The 20,918-nt window shown below is 50.4% G+C and overlaps 1 protein-coding gene across 4 annotated transcripts in view; it reads right to left on the bottom strand.

Annotated features, from left to right (window-relative positions):
- Positions 1 to 20,918, bottom strand: part of ZFHX4 (zinc finger homeobox 4) — a 191,555-nt gene that overhangs the window by 142,926 nt on the left and 27,711 nt on the right. For 3 of the 4 annotated variants that reach the window (XM_064154759.1, XM_064154760.1, XM_064154761.1), the window contains exon 3: positions 20,194 to 20,696. In XM_064154759.1, the coding sequence (XP_064010829.1) occupies positions 20,194 to 20,696 (503 nt within the window). The remainder of the gene's footprint in view (positions 1 to 20,193; positions 20,697 to 20,918) is intronic. The other variant, XM_064154762.1, reaches the window with a different exon arrangement.

Raw genomic sequence — 20,918 nt, 5'->3', positions numbered from 1 at the left:
CAGTGTTAACACATGAATCCAAGCAAATGTAAGCCAGGGGAATCATTTCAAGCTGTGCATCAATCAACCATGTTACTGTTGTCTGAATTAAGCTCCCTACGACACCTGAGTGCCATGATGAAGCAGGGCATAGGAAGACACATGCCATGAAAAGCAACACACTTTCCCAGCACAGACTGCAACAGGACTTGTTCAAAGTAGATGGTACAGAATCATAGAACAGATTGGGCTGGAAGGGACTTTAAAGATTCATTCATAGGTTCATACAATGGTTAAGGCTGGAAGGCACCCCTGAAAATTCAACCCCTAAATATTCTGGAAAGATGGTAAAGCAAGCAAGAGCTCTTGTGATACCTCACCTCCAGCCCTGCCTCCAGTGCTGCTGTCCCCAGCGTGAGAAGGACACAGAGTTGCTGGAGTGAGGCTGGAGGAGGCCACAAAGATGGCCACAAAAATGCTCCAAGGGCTGGAACAGCTCTGCTGTGAGCACAGGCTGAGGGAGCTGGGGATGTGCAGCCTGGAGAGGAGAAGGCTCCAGAGGGACCTTAGAGCTGTCTGCCAGTAGCTGAAAGGATCCTGCAGGAAGGCTGCAGAGAGACTTTTGCTGAGGATGCCTAGACACAGGCCAAGGGCAATGGTTTGAAGCTGAGGCAGAGCAGGGTTAGACTGGAGCCGAGGAAGAAGTTCTGCAGTGTGAGGGTGGTGAGAGTCTGGCACAGGTTGCCCAGGGAGGCTGTGGCTGCTTCCTCCCTGAGGGTGCTCAAGGCCAGGTTGGATGAGTCTAGTTGAGGGGTGACCCTGCCCATGGCAAGAAGGTTGGAGTGGATGAGCTCTGAGGTCCCTTCCAATGTGAGCCATTCTAGGATTCTATGATCTTTCTTGTTCTCTTAACAGATGCCTAAACAAACCAAACTTAATAACCTAGAGAAATGAGAGAAATTTGGGAAAGCTGCAGTGTGTGAGCCCCTGTATGAGCCACTTTATTCCACAGCTGCCTCTGAAAGAGGTTTTCTTTGCTCTGCTCTGAGGAGCAGTTGTTGTTAGCCAGTCTGGGGTGAAAAGATTTGATAAGGTGGACTAATGGTCCAATTTACTGTGATAGGACAATGATTGCATACTTGGCCTGTTCATGTGGTGTGGCTCCTAACCCAGCATTCTCCTCTGCCATGGGCAGCTCCTGCAAAAGTTGTGCTTGACTGACTTTATTTACAATCAAGTGTTTTTTCATTGGCACAGGCTGGAAAGGTATCTCATGATTTTGTGAACCAGAAATAGCTCCAAAAAAGGAAGAAATACTCTTTACACACAGAACAAGTCCTGACAATTGCAGCCCTGAAAGTGTCTGTAAGAAGCTTACGAGGAACTGGGAGAAGGCAATTAGAACAGGAGGGAAAATCCAGCCTTGACTGCAGCAGACACTAATAGAGAGAGCTTTGTGCAGGTGACAGCAGCAGCCCCAGGTCTGTACGGGCAGTCTGAGCTTTCAGCTCTCCTCATGCTCCTGGAAATGTAACTTTTCACTAGCACCACACCACCACCGCTCAGCCTTTTTGCTTCCATCAGGCACCCCTGTGCAGGACTCCAGCCTCCAACACCTGTGCCTTCCTCCCTCATCTCTGACTCTCAGCTCTCAGCAGCATGACCAACTTGAGCCTCCATATCTAACTCCTTTCTCTCAGTACCAAGCACTCTATTAGTGCACATGCAGAGAGATGCAGGCAGACAGAAAGGCAGGTATTCCTTCACGTACGGGAAGAAATAAAGTGCTATGCCCAACTGCACTGTTACCAAGTGCATTTAGGCTGCCAAACATCTTGGGGGCCAGCTTCTCACTCACTTCTGCTTACTTAGAGACACATTTTCATTTCCCCCAAGGCCTGTCTCCTGCTTCAGACAGTACCAAGCTAACTTTCTATACCTATTAGGACAAACAACTACTATCACAAAATCATAGAATCATAGAGTCAACCAGGTTGGAAGAGACCTCCAAGATCATCCAGTCCAACCTAGCACCCAGCCCTATCCAATCAACCAGACCATGGCACTAAGTGCCCCAGCCAGGCTTGGCTTCAACACCTCCAGGCACGGCCACTCCACCACCTCCCTGGGCAGCCCATTCCAATGCCAATCACTCTCTCTGACAACAACTTCCTCCTAACATCCAGCCTAGACCTCCCCTGCCACAACTTGAGACTGTGTCCCCTTGTTCTATTGCTGTTTGCCTGGGAGAAGAGGCCACCCCCCACCTGGCTACAATGTCCCTTCAGGTAGTTGTAGACAGCAATGAGGTCACCCCTGAGCCTCCTCTTCTCCAGGCTAAACAACCCCAGCTCCCTCAGCCTCTCCTCATAGGGTTTATGTTCCAGGCCCCTCACCAGCCTTGTTGCCCTTCTCTGGACATGTTCCAGCACCTCAACATCTCTCTTGAATTGAGGGGCCCAGAACTGGACACAGCACTAAAGTTGTGGCCTGAGCAGTGCTGAGTACAGGGCAAGAATAACCTCCTTTGTCCTACTGGCCACACTGCTCCTGAGCCAGCCCAGGATGCCATTGGCTCTCTTGGCCACCTGGGCACACTGCTGGCTCATCTTCAGTCTACTCTCTATCAGTACCCCCAGGTCCCTTTCCTCCTGGCTGCTCTCAGCCACTCTGGCCCCAGCCTGTAGTGCTGCTTGGGGTTGTTGTGGCCAAAGTGCAGAATCCTGCACTTGGCCTTGTTAAATCTCATCCCATTGGCCTCTGCCCACCCATCCAGCCTGGCCAGGTCCCTCTGCAGGGCTCTCCTACCTTCCAACAGCTCCACAGCTGCTCCTAGCTTGGTGTCATCTGCAAACTTACTGATGCTGGACTCAATCCCCTTGTCCAGGTCATCAATAAAGATATTGAATAGGACTGGGCCCAGCACTGATCCCTGGGGCACACCACCAGTGCCAGCTGCCAACTGGATGTGGCACCATTCACCACCACTCTCTGGGCTCTGCCATCCAGCCAGTTCTTGATCCATCACAGAGTGAATCTGTCCAAACCATGAGCTGCCAGCTTGGGTAGGAGCTTCTTGTGGCAGACAGTAGAAGTAAAGGAGAGGCATCTGTTTAGTTCCTGTAGTGAACAAGTCAGGTACAAGGCCTCTGAATCTGTATGGCACAAAAAAATGGGGTCCAGGCTTGCACAGGAGATTTCACAATTCTCCTCTTGCTGATTGCCTTCTCAGCTCTCCTCTGTTTCATAGCAAATACTGCATCCATATGAGTCTTCAAAACAGCACAGCTCCTGTTCCTTCCCTACCCCAAAATGCTTTAGGTGAACCTTCTCATCTCTTTGATACTTTCGAGGCAGCTGAGGCCAGGGATGTGAACAGTTGAGTGGAGAACTCAGGAAAGCAAAGAAACAGCCTAGAAAGACTTGTGGATACAAGTGGAACCTGTAAGCTGAGTCATAGATGATCCCACAAACCTGCTCTTGCTTTTCACATGACCATGGAGAGACAGAGCACACTGACAGCATATTCAGCTCAGCAGCAGCTACGAGGCTGCCTTAGCAAGCCAAAAGCAGCCAAGGGCTATCCATAACATAGGTACAACACCTACAGCATGTTGGTGCATGCAAGGTCCTGCGCCTGGGTCAGGGCTATCCCAAGCACAATACAGGCTGGATGAGGAGTGGATCAAGAGCAGCCCTGTGGAGAAGGACTTGACAGATGAAAAGCTGACTTTGAGCTAGCAAAGCTTGCTCCCAGCCCAGAAAGCCAACCATATCCTGGGCAGGACAAGGCTAAGACCTCTCTACTTCGTTCTCATGAGAGCCCACCTGAAGCAACTTAATCAGCTTTGAGGCTCACAACACAAGAGAACACACAGACCTGCTTGAATGAGTCCAGAGGAGGGCCATGAAGATGATCTGAGTGCTTGCACATCTCTCCTATGAGGAGAAACTGAAAGAGCTGGAGCCAGGAGAAGCCAGGCTGTTTCGCCTGAAGGAGAGAAGGCTGCAGGCTGACCTTGTAGCAGCCTGCAGTGCTTAAAGAAAGCCTTTAGGAAAGCTGGAGAGAGGCAGTGTAGTGACAGGACGAGGGGTAAGGGTTCTAAACTGGAAGGTGACAGATTTAGACTGGAGATGAGGAAGAAATTCTTTACTGTGGAAGTGGTGAGATACTGGAACTGGTTGCCCAGAGAGGTTGTGAAAGTCCTCTCCCTAAAAGTGCCCAAGGCCAGTTTGGACAAGGTCTTCAGCAGCAGCCTGGGCTACTGAGAGGAACCCCTGTCAATGTTCATACCAACCCAACCCACTCTTCGTTTCTATGATTTCTGAGATGCATCTGCAGCAGAATTAGTCCCAGAGGTCACAAGCAGTGTTTTCAAACCTGCCCAGTGCCTCCAGGTCACAAATCTGGTACAATTAGTTTTAAACTATTTTTCATGGCCTGTTATCTTTGTCATCTGAGAGCTGACTTCAGAAGATCCTGCTCTGATATATCCAGCAGGGTCCTGCCTTCCTCCTGGGTCAGAGATTTTGAGTCACAGAAGTTCCTGGACAAATAAGGACATAAGGTTCTCAGAAACAGTCGCAGTTTGGCCTTGGTTTTTGGTTTTTTTCCACCAGCCTCCCTCTCTTCCTGATTTGCAGTCATTCATTAGCTGCACACATCTCTGCAAATGCCAGAGGGTGTTTCCAAAATAGTAACATCTCGATATTGAAAGTTGTCTCCTTGCAGTACGAAAGCAAGCTTCTTTTTTTCCATGCTCTCAGCAGCAGCAGACACAAGCAGCAAGAATACCAAGGTCCTCCTTAGACTTCACTTCATTGTTCTAGCTGTAAAAACACCAAGCTGCTAATCGTTCACCAAATGTTTCTTCAATTAGAAGACCTCAGTGTTTTGGCCTCAGTCTGTGTCCCAGCCAGCCAGGCTTTGTCTAGGTCACACAGAAAATAGGAACACTGTTGTCTGAATGGAATGAAGCTGTGTCAGGGGAAGCCCGGAGCAGGCAGCAGGAAAAGGCTCTTCACTGAGAGGCTCGGCCACTGGAACCAGCAGGCAAAGTGGCCACAGCACCAGGCTTGCCACTTCAAGGAGCACTCAGAATTATTAGTCTAGTTTTAGGTAGAGCTGTGAGGGGCAGGGAGTGGTATGAGATGACATGGATCATAAGCAGGACATGGAACCATTGGGGCAACTCCAAAGGAGGCCACCAAGATGCTGAGAGGGCTGCAGCAGCTCTGCTGTGAGGACAGGCTGAGAAAGTTGGGGCTCTGCAGCCTGGAGAAGAGAAGACTTGGAGGAGGCCTTGGAGTGGCCTTCCAGTGTCTGAAGGGGGATACAGGAAGGCTGGGGAGGGACTATTGACAAGGTCTTGTAATGACAGGACAAGGGGTGATGGGTTTAGACTGGCAGAGGGGAGACTGAAACTGGATGTTAGGAAGTTGTTTGCAGTGAGGGTGGTGAGACACTGGCACAGGTTGCCCAGGGAGGTTGTGCAGCACAGAATGATCTTTGATCACATTGGGTGATTCTGTGCTCCAAAACCTCCCTGGAGGTGTTCAAGGCCAGCTTGGATGAGGCCTTGAGCAACCTGTTCCAGTGGGAGGTGTCCCTGCCCATGGTGGGCAGCTGGAGCTAACTGAGCTTTGAGGTCCCTTGCAACCTAAACCATTCTGTGATTCTATGATAGCAGCTGAAGTTCTGGTAAGAGGAGTTTCCACTGTACACCCTTGTTTTAAACAGGGTCATCACAATGGGACTAAACTTCACCTTCCTCTTAATAAGGGTTAACTATTTTTCTATAAAGCCTTTAGAGAAAACTATTCCTGAACCTTTGTGCTGCCTCTCTGGTTGGAAGTGGCTCTGTGGTTCTCTCCAGGAGCAGTGAAGGAGGTGGCATATATTCTCCTTCCTTGGGAGAGCTTTAAGAGAGATTACAAATGCAGATTACAAAGTCCTCAGGCAGACTTCAGAGCACTGACCTCCTGCACTCAGGTCACAACAACCCCATGCAACACCACAGGCCAGGGGCAGAGCGATTGGAAGCAGCCCAGCAGAGAAAGACCTGGGGGTGTTGATCCACTGCTGGCTGAAGATAACCCAGGGTGTGCCCAGGTAGCCAACAAGGCCACCAGCATTCTGGCCTGGATCAGCACTGGCGTGGCCAGCAGGAGCAGGGCAGTGATTGTGCCACTGTACTCAGCACTGGTGGGGCCACACCTTGAGTGCTGGGTTCAGTTTTGTCCCCTTACTCCAAGCACGACTTTGATGGGCTGAACTAGGTCCAGAGAAGGACAACAAAGCTGGGGAAGGGTCTGGAGAACAGGGCTGAGGAAGAGCAGCTGAGGGAGCTGGGGACATTTAGTGTGGAGAAGAGGAGGCTGTGAGGGCAGACCTCATTGCTCTCTGCAGCTCCCTGAAAGGTCAGAGGCAGGCTGAGTTTGGTCTCTTCCCCCACATAATAAGTGACAGAGTGAGAGGAAATGGCCTCAAGTTCTGCAAGGGAAAATTTACATTGGGTAATAAAAGAAAACTGACTGCAAGAGTTCTCATCCCCTGGAAAAGACACTCCAGGGAGATGGCTGAATCCTCATCTGTGGAGGTGTTACAAAGAGGCAGGGATGTGGTGCTGAGGACCATGGGTTAGCCTCAGCCTTGGTAGAGTTTGAGAATGGCTGGACTGGGTGACCCTAAAGGCCTTTTCCAACCAAAGCAATTCTGTGATACTAAAGAGTCTGGATAGTGGTCAGACATTCAGAGGATATAGTGGGGACACACGGAGCACAACAGCAATGCTGAGAGGTTTTGTCCCATTTATCAGATATGAGTTTAACCCCATACTTAATCCTTGGTAGAGGCAGAAAATGGTTGGACTGGATGATCTGCAATGCCTTTTCCAACCCAAATGATTGCACACGCTGGGCTGCCTGCACTCAACTCAGCTGCTGCACCTGAGTCGGGTGAACCCCTGTGGCAGCCTGGCTTGCTGGCCCTGGGCGAACAGCTTTCAACAGCAGAAGTGGCACTGCTTGTGGGGCAGCTCACACATCCCCCTATGGAGCGAGGTCTCTGCGCTACTCTGGGGTGTATCTGCTGACACCAGCGGCAGTGTGTAGCTCCCTGGTCACACAGCGGAGCACTGCTCACTCCTCCTGTGTGACAAAACCATTCTTTTCCTACTTTTGTCACTGCTGCTGCACGAGGCTGCCCCAGGCATGGGAATCTGCACACTTCATCATTCGAGGGCTACCTCTGCTCAAGTCGTGTTACCTTCAGTGCCCCCTGCCATTAAAAGCTAAAGATTATCTTAATGTTTTCCTCCCCCACAGGGAAAGCTTCCCCCGAGGCTACGGTGCGCGACACTCCCCGTATCTGTCTGCTGCAGAACTGCAGGGCTGGCACCTTCACTGCAGACCGAGGGGGTCATTGCCACGGCAGCCTCCTTCGGGGCTGTCCGCAAAGCGAAGGTCTTGCGGTTCTTGCTTCACTTCCCAGATGAACACAGGCTGTGTGAGCCTGGCTCTACCGACCTGCCTGGCTGAAGCACATCAGCACAGCACACCTGCCTGGCTGAAGCACACCAGCACAGCACACCTGCCTGCCCGTCTGCCTGCCTGGCTGAAGCACATCAGCACAGCACACCTGCCTGCCTGTCTGCCTGCCTGGCTGAAGCACACCAGCACAGCACACCTGCCTGCCTGTCTGCCTGCCTGGCTGAAGCACACCAGCGCACCACACCTGCCTGCCTGCCTGCCTGGCTGAAGCACACCAGCACAGCACACCTGCCTGCCTGCCTGGCTGAAGCACACCAGCACAGCACACCTGCCTGGCTGCCTGCCTGGCTGAAGCACACCAGCACAGCACACCTGCCTGCCTGTCTGCCTGCCTGAAGCACACCAGCGCACCACACCTGCCTGCCTGCCTGGCTGAAGCACACCAGCACAGCACACCTGCCTGCCTGCCTGCCTGGCTGGCTGAAGCACACCAGCACAGCACACCTGCCTGCCTGCCTGTCTGCCTGCCTGAAGCACACCAGCGCACCACACCTGCCTGCCTGCTTGCCTGCCTGGCTGAAGCACACCAGCACAGCACACCTGCCTGCCTGCCTGGCTGAAGCACACCAGCACAGCACACCTGTCTGCCTGGCTGAAGCACATAAGCACAGCACACCTGCCTGCCTGGCTGAAGCACACCAGCACAGCACACCTGCCTGGCTGAAGCACATAAGCACAGCACACCTGCCTGCCTGGCTGAAGCACATCAGCGCAGCACACCTGCCTGGCTGAAGCACATCAGCACAGCACACCTGCCTGGCTGAAGCACACCAGCACAGCACACCTGCCTGGCTGAAGCACACCAGCACAGCACACCTGCCTGGCTGGCAGAAGCACACCAGCACAGCACACCTGCCTGGCAGAAGCACATCAGCGCAGCACACCTGCCTGGCTGAAGCACATCAGCGCAGCACACCTGCCTGGCTGAAGCACATCAGCACAGCACACCTGCCTGGCTGAAGCACACCAGCGCAGCACACCTGCCTGGCTGAAGCACACCAGCACAGCACACCTGCCTGCCCTTCTGCCTGCCTGGCTGAAGCACATCAGCACAGCACACCTGCCTGCCTGTCTGCCTGCCTGGCTGAAGCACACCAGCACAGCACACCTGCCTGCCTGTCTGCCTGCCTGGCTGAAGCACACCAGCACAGCACACCTGCCTGCCTGCCTGGCTGAAGCACACCAGCACAGCACACCTGCCTGCCTGCCTGCCTGGCTGAAGCACACCAGCACAGCACACCTGCCTGGCTGCCTGCCTGGCTGAAGCACACCAGCGCACCACACCTGCCTGCCTGCCTGGCTGAAGCACACCAGCACAGCACACCTGCCTGCCTGCCTGCCTGGCTGGCTGAAGCACACCAGCACAGCACACCTGCCTGCCTGCCTGTCTGCCTGCCTGAAGCACACCAGCGCACCACACCTGCCTGCCTGCTTGCCTGCCTGGCTGAAGCACACCAGCACAGCACACCTGTCTGCCTGGCTGAAGCACATAAGCACAGCACACCTGCCTGCCTGGCTGAAGCACACCAGCACAGCACACCTGCCTGGCTGAAGCACATAAGCACAGCACACCTGCCTGCCTGGCTGAAGCACATCAGCGCAGCACACCTGCCTGGCTGAAGCACATCAGCACAGCACACCTGCCTGGCTGAAGCACACCAGCACAGCACACCTGCCTGGCTGAAGCACACCAGCACAGCACACCTGCCTGGCTGAAGCACATCAGCACAGCACACCTGCCTGGCTGAAGCACACCAGCACAGCACACCTGCCTGGCTGAAGCACACCAGCACAGCACACCTGCCTGGCTGAAGCACATCAGCACAGCACACCTGCCTGGCTGAAGCACACCACAGCACAGCACACCTGCCTGCCTGGCTGAAGCACACCAGCACAGCACACCTGCCTGGCTGAAGCACACCAGCACAGCACACTGGGGCCACATCACCGCCAGCTACCACCTGTACTTTATGTCTTGTTAACACAACAGAAGGCCCAGAGGAGACCTCATCGGTGTCTCTAACTGAGCCATGGGTGTCAAGATGAAGGTGCCAGGTTCTTTTTGGTGGCACCCAGTGATAGGACAATAAGCAGGTACAAGCTGGAACACAGGAGGTTCCACCTCAACATGGAGACACTTCTGTATGGTGAGGGTGAGCGAGTCCTGGAGCAGGCTGCCCAGAGAGGCTGTGGAGTCTTCTTCTCTGGAGACTTTCAAAGCCATGTGTACTGTGTGGCCTGCCCTGGGTGATCCTGCTCTGGCAGAAGGGTAGACTGGATGGTCTCTGGAGGTCACTTCCAGCCCCTGCCATTCTGTGATACCCAAATTTATGTAACAGCTACTTGCTTCCTGCTGTACTTCTATTGCTTTGCCCACAAACAAAGACATGGGAGTATAGCCAATAAAATGGCAAGGATTGTACCCAGTCCTTGCTGAAACCAAGGGAACTGCTAGTACTCAGCATTTCATACTAGCTTCTTCATTCCCCTTCCTGACAAAACCTGTCTGGAGCATTGCTCCACTGCTACTCCAGCAGAGAAAAAAACAAATGCAGGTCTGTCTAGCAAGAAACACACCCACAGAGCCCATACAGGCTCAGAGTCACAGACTGCACTGAGTCGGAAGGGATCTTCCAACTCCCCTGCAGTTAGCAGGGACACCTCCAACTGCAGCAGGCTGCCCAGGAACACATCGAGTTTGATTTCAAATGTCTCCGGGGACAGGGCCTCAACCACAGCCCTGGGCAACCTGTTCCTGTGTCTCACCACTCTCATTGTGCAGAACTTGCTCCTGATGTCCAGCCTAGATCTGCCCTGCTCGTCCTATCACTCCAAGCCCTTCTAAACAGTCCCTCCCCAGACTTCATGTAGGTGCCCTTTAGGTATTGAAATGTAACTTGAAGGTCTGCCTGGAGCCTTCTCCTCTCCAGGATGAACAGACACAACTCTCACCCTGTCCTCACAGGAAAGCTGCTCCAGCCCTCTGATCACCTTTCTGGCCTCCTCTGGACCCACTCTGGCAGTTTGTCTCTCTCGTGTTGGGAGGCCCACAGCTGGACACAGTACTCCACATGAGGTGTTACCAGAGCAGAGACTCATGTGTCAAACTGCTCAGTGCCCAGTCCTGAGCATACAAAGGGCTCTAGAAAGTTCCACTCCCATCGTCTCTCCTCCAACTCCCCCAGTTCTGGCACTTGCTCAGCACAGACTGAGCCAGGTACAGACCAAGGGGAAGTTTCTCCTAAGTCACTTAGCAAAAGCAGCAGCAGAGCTGAAGCACAGCAGAGCTGAAGCACAGCCGAGCATGCCACCGCAGCCCTTCCCTCTCGCATCTCAGTGGGGTTTATTCAGTGCTTATTCTTAAATACATGGAAGAGATGCAGGAGAATAACCCCACCTGGGAGAGCCTGGTAAGCTGCAATCACAAGGTTAGAGAAGACCCCTGGAGCGAGTTACTGAAGAGCAGCTACAACCTCCTAAAGGTAACAACAAGATCTGCACTGCAAGGCTGGGAGGGAGTGGCTGCTAAGTGCAGAGCTGCAACCTATTTATGCACATCTGCAGCTGCACTCCCACTGCCCTAACGCTCACACACTGCACGCTGCAGCTCCACTCTGCATCTTGCACAGAAATAATTGCATATTTCTCTTCATGCCAGTGAAAGAACTCCAGGCACACGACCCAGCTGTACCCAGCCATTTTGTGTGTTGAGCCTGCTGAATAGATGTGGCTGGTCTGCTGGATACTGCTTCTCCTCTCTCCTCCTGCCAGGCTGCAGATGGCAAGTCATGTCCAAAGTGCCCTTTCAGAGGGTGTCCTTTCACACTCCTCCTTCAGGACAGCATGCAGGCTGGGGTCCTGGAGAGCATTTCAGTGAAGGACATGGAGATTCCCTAAGGCATGGTTTGGTACCATTTTGCTTTAGCAGTGTCCCAAAGTGTGCTGCTTTTCCCAAGGATCGTTCTGTAGGGCTACCTGAAAGTACCCAGTTAGGGAGACATAGAATCATAGGATCAGTCAGGGTTGGAAGGGATCACAAGGATCATCTAGTTCCAACTCCCCTGCCATGGGCGGGGACACCTCACTAGACGAGGCTGGCCGGAGCCTCATCCAGCCTGGACTTAAACACCTGCAGGGATGAGGCTTCCACAATCTTCCTGGGCAACCTGTTCCAGGGTCCTAACATCCAGTCTGAATCTACCCATTTCTAGCTTTGTTCCTCTCTCCCCAGTCATATCACCACTTGACATCCTAGAAAGTCCCTCCCCAGCTTTCTTGTAGGCCCCCTTAAGATATTGAAAGGTCACAATAAGGTCACCTCAGAACCTTCTCTCCAGACTGCACAGCCCCAGCTCTCTCAGCCTGTCCTCACAGCAGAGCAGCTCCAGCCCTCTGATCATCCTCATGGCCCTTCTCTGGACACCTTCCAGCACATCCATAGCCCTCTTGTCCCAGGGGCTCCAGAACTGGGTGCAGTAGTCTAGGTGGGGTCTCACCAGTGTGGAGCAGAGTGGGAAGATCACTTCTCTCGCCCTGCTGCCCACATTTCTCTTGCTGCAGCCCAGGCTCTGGTTGCCATCTGGGCTGCCAGAGCACACCGACAGCTCATGTTGAGCTTCTCTCTCACCACCACCACTCCTCAGGTGCTGCTCTCCAGCCAGTCACTGTCCAGCCTATATTGGTGCTTGAGATTGCCTTGACTCAGACACAGGACCTTGCACTTGGTCTGGTTGAACTTACTCTCTACTCTGATATTTGAAATTTAAAATGAAAAATAGCTTAAAAAGAGGGCATTACTCTTCTGCCAGCTGGCAGCTTCTCTGGGGTTTTGTTTCAAGAAGTGTACCTGTCTATAGTGTCCAAGGCCCTCCAGCACGAGTACAGATGATGTACGGCTGACTACACAACGTGTTCTTGCCACAGTCATTTCCCCTTCTGAGTACAAGCACAACAGTGCACTCTGACTCACAGTAAGTACAACTTGCAGTGGAAATTAGATTTCATAAAACATTGAAAACCTTAAATGAAAGTACTCTAAAACCTGAAATATCCTCTACCATAAGGTCTATGCTTAGCAACAAAAGGGAATAACTTTTGTTTATCACTGGAAACAGCTTTCTTCACCTAACCAAACAAGAATAAGATTAAGAAAAACATGTTTTGGCTCCTCAGATGTGCAGACATATTCCAATTTCCTTTCTACAATGATTTTTATGCAAATCAATGCTGCACAATCTCCTGACCTCTTTTACCATCATACTGGGACAATGACAGTTCAATAATTGGACTGGCACATATCTGGGATATTTGATTTTAAATTAAAAAGTTAGTGCAGGACAACTGCAATGAAAAGAATGTGGCTTGCTGTTAATTCTGGGCTGATGGAGTATCAGCGTTTCATGCCAAACAGAGTAAAGCAAACAAAGTGATGGGGGCTGTTAGTCCATTCACCTCCCTATGCATACACTTCACACACCATCCCCCCCTCCCCGGCTGCTAATTCCTAACAACGATGCTTTCATCCAGAACAAGGATAATGAGAAAAACCCAAGCGGCGCTCCCTGGGGAACTGTTACACTAAAAGTTACCTAAGGACTAAATCCCACTTGTGCCTCCTGCACGTGATAAAGAAGAGTGAAGCATTCAATATCCCTGGCTGATTTAAAACCCAAATATGCAAACAGCATTATGGAATCCAGACAGGCTCTTCTGCTTCAGTGAGGGCAGATGTGGAGAGAGGAAACCCAAACCTAGCCTAATGAAGCTTTTGACTTTGAACCAGCAGAGAAGTGGACATCTCGCTCTCCAGAAGCCAAGGCTAAGCCCAGCTGAAGGGCAGGTGCTGCATGGGATTTGCATTTCCTGCAGAGGATGCTAGCTAGCAGGACCAAGCAGTTGACCATGAAAATTCTTGGCCCTAAGTGACCCAAGGACAGACCGTAAATCCATCCTATAAAATATGGTAAAAGCCCCATTTGTTCTCCCACCCTTTCAATATGTGATGTTATACATTTGTGATTATCTCATTTTATTGGGCTCTTTGGAAAGCTGTTTATGATCATTTGTGGCCCAAACAAAGGCTGGTTGTAAAACTCTTTTTTAAATAAGTTGGAAGGTCAATATGAAACAAAGGGCACCACTTTCATGACTGCTACATGCAGGCTCTGCTGGTGTGTGCAATATCACAATGCTTGTCAGCAGAAGGCTGGAGTCCCAGCTCATTACAAAGCTAACCTAGAAGGGGACTGCGCCCACAGCCCAGGACATTCCTGCCCCGTTGCAGCCTGCAAACAGAAAGACACACTTGTGCTGGGACTCCTTGAGCCTGGCAAAACCTGCAAGGGCCAGATTCTCCTAACGCACAGACACAAAGCTCTGCTGTACACTCCTGAGCCGGAGGCTTTGTTTATTCAGCCAGCCTCCACCAGATAAAGCTCACCACTGGGGCTGGCTAATTTGCCCTGTTCTTTGCGGTACCTACGGCTCAGTAGCACAATTACTGTGAGGAGGAAAAAGAATACCGCCGATCTACAAACAGGAGGGCTGAAGGAGACAATCAGCCTGCTCTGCCAGGTTAAAAATGTTAATGCCTGCTGCATTCCACCCCGGGCAAGGAAGACAAGGACAGTCCTGACTGCAATTCTTCTTTCTGGGTTCAAAGCGAAACGTTATGGTAGAAAAATGAATGCGGCTTTGTTTGTTTCTTCAGCCATCGTTAGCAATAGACATCAGGGTACTCTGGTTTGGAGCCCATATGGAAAGATCATCAACACTTTCTGCTTCTGGGGCCTTTGCCAAAATACCATATCCCACATGCTTTTTACCTTAAAACATAAAAGAAAAGGTGTTGTTCTGGTCAAATAAAGAAATAATTTTTACTAGCATACGTCTAATGTTAAAGCTGCCCAAATCCTGCCAAAGACATTAAAACACCATCTGCAAAACAGATTTTCATTAAATTGATCAGTTTAAAGTTAAGCAGCTAGGCAGATGATGCTTTCGAGCTAACCTTTAACCTTTAACCTTCTTAAACTGAAATCAGGTCACTCCTTTTGGGTAATATCTTTGCCATTCTAGAAAACGAGAGGCAAAGTGATCTGTCCAAATGGAGCTGACAATCAGGGCATTAATAGTGTTATGGATCAATATTTTGACAATAAAGGGAAAAAAACCAAGGTGGTTTTCACACAGCTGAGTATTAATCTGCTAACTGCTGCCTGTCACTTCCCCTGAGCTCCTCCAGAGTTGCAGATGCGATGTAAACTGCAGTAAACATCCAGCATGAGAAGTAACATCTTTTAAAGCTATCATCAGCTAATATTTATTGACAGAGCAACTTCAAATATTTATTTGTCAGTAGAAATCCATTCTGTCATTCAGCTACTTGGTTAACTAAAGCTTCTTCCCAGCCAATCCAGCTTACCTGGCAGGAGGCTACCCTGCATTTATTTATTTATCTATTGAAAGCCTTTGGAAACTATGTTATGAGCACGGGACACAATACTGCAGTTCCCTGCAGCAAAAGCCATTTGACTAAGCTGCAAAATTATTTCCTTAAGAGCAGTTCCAGCTGAGCAGGTCCAGAGAAGGGCAGCAAAGCTGGCAAAGGGTCTGGAGAACAGGGCTGGCAAGGAGCAGCTGAGCAAACTGCAAGTGTTCAGTCTGGAGAACAGGAGGCTGAGGGGAGACCTCACTGCTCTCTACAGCTCCCTGAGGTTGGAGTGAGGTGGGGTTGGTCCATTCTTCCTAGCACTGAGTGACTGAAGGAGAGGAAATGGCCTGAAATCATGCCGAGGGAGGGTTAGGTTGGAGATGAGAAACAATGTCTTTGCTGCAAGAGTGGTCAGGGATTGGAACAGGCTGCCTGGGCAGGTGGTGGAGTCTCTGTCCCCAGAGGTGTTCAAGAAATTTGTGGCCATGGCACTTTGGGCCGTGATTTAATGGCCATGGTGGTGATGGGCTGATGGTTGGACTGGGTGATCTTCAAGGGTTTTTCCAACCAAACTAGTCCCCCATGCTTTCTGTCCCCAGAGACAGAGGGCTGTCCTGCCTCCGCTGCCTCAGGCTGCCGCAGCTGAACTCATCCTCCTGCAGAATGAAACACTCTGCCCCTACAAAGGCCTTCTCTCTTTGCTTATGGCATCACCAAATGCTTCTGGATGGACATTGCAAAGAACCTGCAACTCTGGTGTGGTTTGATTTGCTAATACCGAGCCACACACCCCAAATTCTTTGGGAACTTCATTTGGGTCAAAGCTGAATTCACCCCAGGTAAAACTATCCCTCTTCTGATCCCCAGCAGCCACATTACCTCCAGTTCTGGAGCCCCTATGACAAGAGGGATGTGGAGACGTTGGAGTGTGTCCAGAGCAGGGCCAGGAGGATGTTCAGAGGCTGCAGCAGCTCTACTGTGAGCACAGACTGAAAGAGTTGGGGCTGTGCAGGCTGGAGCAGAGGAGGCTCCCAGGTGACCTTCTGGTGGCTTTCCAGGATCTGAAGGGAGCCTACAAAAAAGCTGGGGAGGGACTTTTGAGGCTGCCAGGGAGTGACAGGACTGGGGGAATGGAGCAAAGTTGGAGATGGGTAGGTTCAGGCTGGAGGTGAGGAGGAAGTTGTTGAGCAGGAGAGTGGTGAGAGCCTGAACTGGGTTGTCCGGGGAGGTGGTTGAGGCCCCATGGCTGGAGGTGTTTGAGGCCAGGCTGGATGGGGCTCTGGCTAGCCTGCTCTAGGGTATGGTGTCCCTGGGCATGGCAGGGGGGTTGGCACTGCCTGCTCCTTTGGTCCCTTCCAACCCTGACTGATTCTATGATTCTATTGGAATACTGCACATTACCTCCACTATTGGAATGCTACACTGTAAGGAGCAACCAGGCCTTTTCTTTCTGCAATAACATGTAAAACAGCTGAAAGGTTTCACTTTGCCACATTTAGAACCTAATTCTAAAAGTGACATTTCAGTGCTGCTTAAAATTATACAGCTTCAGAAGAGAAGCTCTGATCTTTACGGTGGCTTTAAAAGCTCCAGCTATGAAAAGACATCCTTTTACTCCATCACTAGTTAAGCACAGGAAGAGAAATCAAGCTGCTGTGGCAGCGTTTATAAAAAGAAAATTCACAAAACAATAACACTTAAATAAATATAAATGACTCAAGAAGGAAATTTGAGGTCTTTGACAAAGCAAAGGAACAAAGTCCCAGATTCTTTTTCTGTGTTTTCAGATGGTTTTAGTATTAAAGTTTTTATTGCCAAAGCATACTCACAGCACCTTCATTTTAGAAGAGCTGGAGGAGCTGCCTGAATATAAACATAACTCATGAATATTGATATGGCTCTCAAGGCATCTATCTATTATTCATGCAAATTAATGTTCTTTTTTTTTTTCTTAGGTGCTCCAAAAGTTTATCTGATGCATCCAGAGAAAAGTTTACAACTCCTTTGGTGTCAACAGATTCACAAAACTATCAAGGCTGCTAGCAGCTAACTTTAGAGGCTTCCAAAAACTCAACTATTCCCACCCCGAGGCCTGGGTGCACACTCACAAGTCAAAGCGAGGGGTGCTGGGTGCCAGCAGAGGTGTCACGCTCTGCTCGGAAGCACAGCTATGACTCTGGGGTTACTCGGCACACCCAAGAATAATGCCAATACCCCAACTGCTTCATTCCTCTCCTTCAAATTAGCCTTACGATGGGATTAGGTAAAAACAGTCTGTGCCTGCTATCTGCTGTCTGAGAGCTGTGAAACTTAGCAGGGATCAAATTTCCAAGCTTCTCCAGGCAGTCCGGAGGGACAGAAACTCTTGTAAAAGCTGAGATTTCACTAGCAGTCCTGAGGAGAAGTCTTTAAAGGGCCAGCTAGCAGGAGACAGGACTTTTGCTCTTGCTTAATCACTTCTACAAAGCCAAAGGCAAGGTCCTGCACCTGCCTTGGGGCAATCCCAAGCACAGCTCCAGGCTGGATGGAGAGCGGATGGAGAGCAGAGCTGAGAAGGACTTTGGGTGCTAAGTGAGGAGAAGCTCGACATGAACCAATCCTGTGCTGGGCTGCATGCCCAGAAGCTTGGGCACCAGGCCAAAGAAGGGGATTCTGCCCCTCTGCTCTGCTGAGATCCCACCTAGAGTCCTGAGGCCAGCTCTGCACCTCCCACACAAGGACGTGGAACTGTTGGAGCAGGCCCAGAGGAATCCACAAAGATGATCACAGGGCTGGAGAGCCTCTCCTCTGCAGATAGGTTGAGAGAGTTGTTTTTGTTCAGCCTGGGGAAGAGAAGGATGCAGGGAGACCCTCAAGCAGCCTTCCAGTATTTGAAGTGAGCTACAGGAGTGTGGAGTGACAGGATGAGGGGAAATGATTTCAGACTAGAAGAAATTGGATTTAAAGTAGACATGAGGAAGAAATCCTTCCCCATGAAGGTGGTGAGGCCCTGGAACAGGTTGCTCAGAGCAGTTGTGGTGTGTTCAGAGCCAGGATGGACGAGGCCTCGAGCAGCTTGGTCTAGCAGGAGGTGTCCTGCCAATGGAAAGGGTTGGAACTGGATGATCTTTAAGGTCCCTTCCAATCCAAACATTCCATGATTCTATAACTAACCAGCAGTACACTTCCAACTGTCCTTCTGTAGGACAGGAGGGTGTCTAAGAGCTTATGCTTTTCTTCTCCCCTGTGGACTCTTTTACCCTAAGTGCTGCAGAGGTTAGCAGTGGTCATTTGCCGCGTGTGACAGCTACACCACACACGCTATGGAACTGCTCCATCCAACAAGCCAGCATCTGGCAAGGCAGCAGGTTTTGCGGCAGGACATTCTCAGTGCTGAAGGCTAAGAGCTGAGACTCTCTCCCTTAGTGCACTGAGTCAGATGTTTTGTAGGACATGCTGCAAACCCAAACCTACTTGACACAGATTTCTCTAGGGACTGAGTTGAGTGTGTGAAGAGACACTGCTGCCCTGAGTAGAAAGCTTCTACCTTGCAACTCCAGAGTTATGCCCATAGCTTTATTGAAAAACTCAGCATTTTACGTTCAGCAGTTTCCAAAACCTTGGCAGTGAAACCATCTGAGGCATGCCCTCTGCCTTGCCATTCTGTCTTTCCTTTCTGCAACACGGTTTGCAGCAGCATCTCTCCCAATAGTAGCCTTGCAAACCCAATCACCGAAACGATCCAGAAAAAGAGGTGGCAGCCAACGATGCTTAGCTTTCCTCACTGGAGAAACCTGACCTAGGAGTGTGGTTCCACAGCCAGGGGAACTGGAGGGAACCAGGCACCACTTCATGGATAGCAGGTAGCAGGACCTTCTGAAGGCAGGCTAGCTGTGGCACTGCACTCGAAGCTCTTTTCCAAACCTAATCAATGAATAAGCACAAAAGATCCCATCCCTACAGTTAAAGCCAAATGCAATTGAAATGAAACGAGCAGAGCAGCCAGCACTGTGGGACAAGAGATTCAACCTGGTGCTGCAGCCATTTTCCTCCCCAGCAGATCCACCAAGCACACAACCACCAGGCTGCAAACTGAAAGCCCTTCCTGCTGTCTGTGCACCCTGCATCAGCTCAGCACAACCACCGAAACAAGGACAAACACCAGGAAAACAAGCAGGAAAAAGAAGAAACCTCATTTCTTGCTTAAATGAGAGGTGTGCCGAGGCTCTTCGCTACTCATTCCGCACACGCAGGCGCGGCAGTGCCGTCGCTGTGAGCCGCAGATAACTCCTGATAGTTTAGTTATCACAGATTTCTAGTAGGAATCAATAGATAACACTTGCAAAATGGATTTTCTAATCATATTTAGAGCTTGTTACAGTGACTAATGGTTTGCAATATTTCCTGAATTTTTATACCCCCTAGACAAAAGAAGGTTTCTTTGGGGTTTTGGGTTGTTGGTTTTTTTAATAAGTTAGAAAGTTATTCATCTTGGAAATGAGTATGTTATATTTTGTACACCAAGCAGGACAATCAAGCCCATCCAGTAAACACGCTGCAGAAAATAAGTTACCCCGTAATTAGGGTTTGGGAAAAGTCACGACAAGTTGTGTAATAAGCGGTATTCATCACTCCCACATATTCATTACAGCCACAGAGTTTTTTCCAGGAAAGATAAAATTATAGTCACCATTCTGCTAACATATTTATCTGCACCACACTCTTTCATGCTTGTGAAAAATCATTACTGGCTTGGGCAAGGAGGGCAGACAAAAGGATGATAGTGCTTACTTTGGAATATCCCTGGTCATATCCCATGTGCTTACTGAAAATACCAATGTGAAATAACTTGGCTGTGATAGATCAGGGCTGCAAACAAACCCACGTGCCAGAAAGTGATCTCCTTCCCTATGCCCTACGGAAACATCAGCATTGCCCATCGCCACCATCAAGCTTCTATTCAAAATGGAATGGGTGAAGCCTGAGAAGACTACAAGAGCTGTAAAACCCCTCTGGTCATTTGTTGTGAGTGAACTTGTTTTAAAAAAAAACAACAGAATCTGTCATTCTCTGTGTTCCCATCTGAAAGGGCTCCTCGAGTGAACTGATGCAGCTCACCAGGAGCACTCCTCCCTGCCGCGCCTGCATCGCTTTGGGTTGGCTCTGCACACACTGGACACACAACCAAAGGATTGCTGGGTCAGCACCCAAGTGCTTCATCTCCTACTCTGCGATGGCTGCCAGGGGCTTACCTTGTAGAGCTTCAGGGCGGCCTCGTGCCTGTGGTTGGTGGTGTGCAAGCGCAATTTATCCACGCTGTTGGTGTAGTAGTCGCAGGCGTTGCACTTGAGGTGAACGGGGTTGCCAATGGCAATGCACTTCAGCCTCCACTCATTCGTTTTGCCCCCTTCTTTAATGTGAGCCACCAGTTGATATTTCTGCATGTGTTTGTCAGTCTTGCAGTGGAGCTGGAAGTTGGCCTTGAGCTGAGTGTTGTAGTTACAGAGCTTGCACTGGTAGATGTCTCCAATTACAGCTCTCCACTCCTCTTCGGGGAGCGAGCGCTCGCTGCTCACATGCACACTTAGGGCCTCCAGGCTGTCAGAGGTGAATTTGTTGCAAACAGCACACTGGAAAAGCTTCAGCGTTGGGTCACTGATGTAAGGTGACAGCTCTCCTGCAGTAAGGAGGGACAGGTCATCACCCATTAGCTGACCACTGGCAAGCCGGATTTCAGGCGGCAGCTCATTATTTACTATGGGGAGAGAAAAAAATTAAAAGGGAAAGTAGAGACCAGCAAGCAGAGCACACACAAAGGAATCCGTAAAATAAAGCCTTGACAAGGAATTTGCTTTCTCTAGAGCTTAAACTATAAAAAGCTGTAATAGGATTGAATCAAGATCAATTACAATCATCCCTTTCAACTTCTAAATTCCCTCATCAGATAGCTTTAATTACTCCTACTGGGCATGATGTC

The sequence above is a fragment of the Pogoniulus pusillus genome, chromosome 14 (assembly GCF_015220805.1).
Source record: "Pogoniulus pusillus isolate bPogPus1 chromosome 14, bPogPus1.pri, whole genome shotgun sequence".
NCBI lineage: Eukaryota > Metazoa > Chordata > Aves > Piciformes > Lybiidae > Pogoniulus > Pogoniulus pusillus.
Note: the sequence above shows the minus strand (reverse complement) of the source record. Positions and strands in the feature narration are given on the sequence as shown.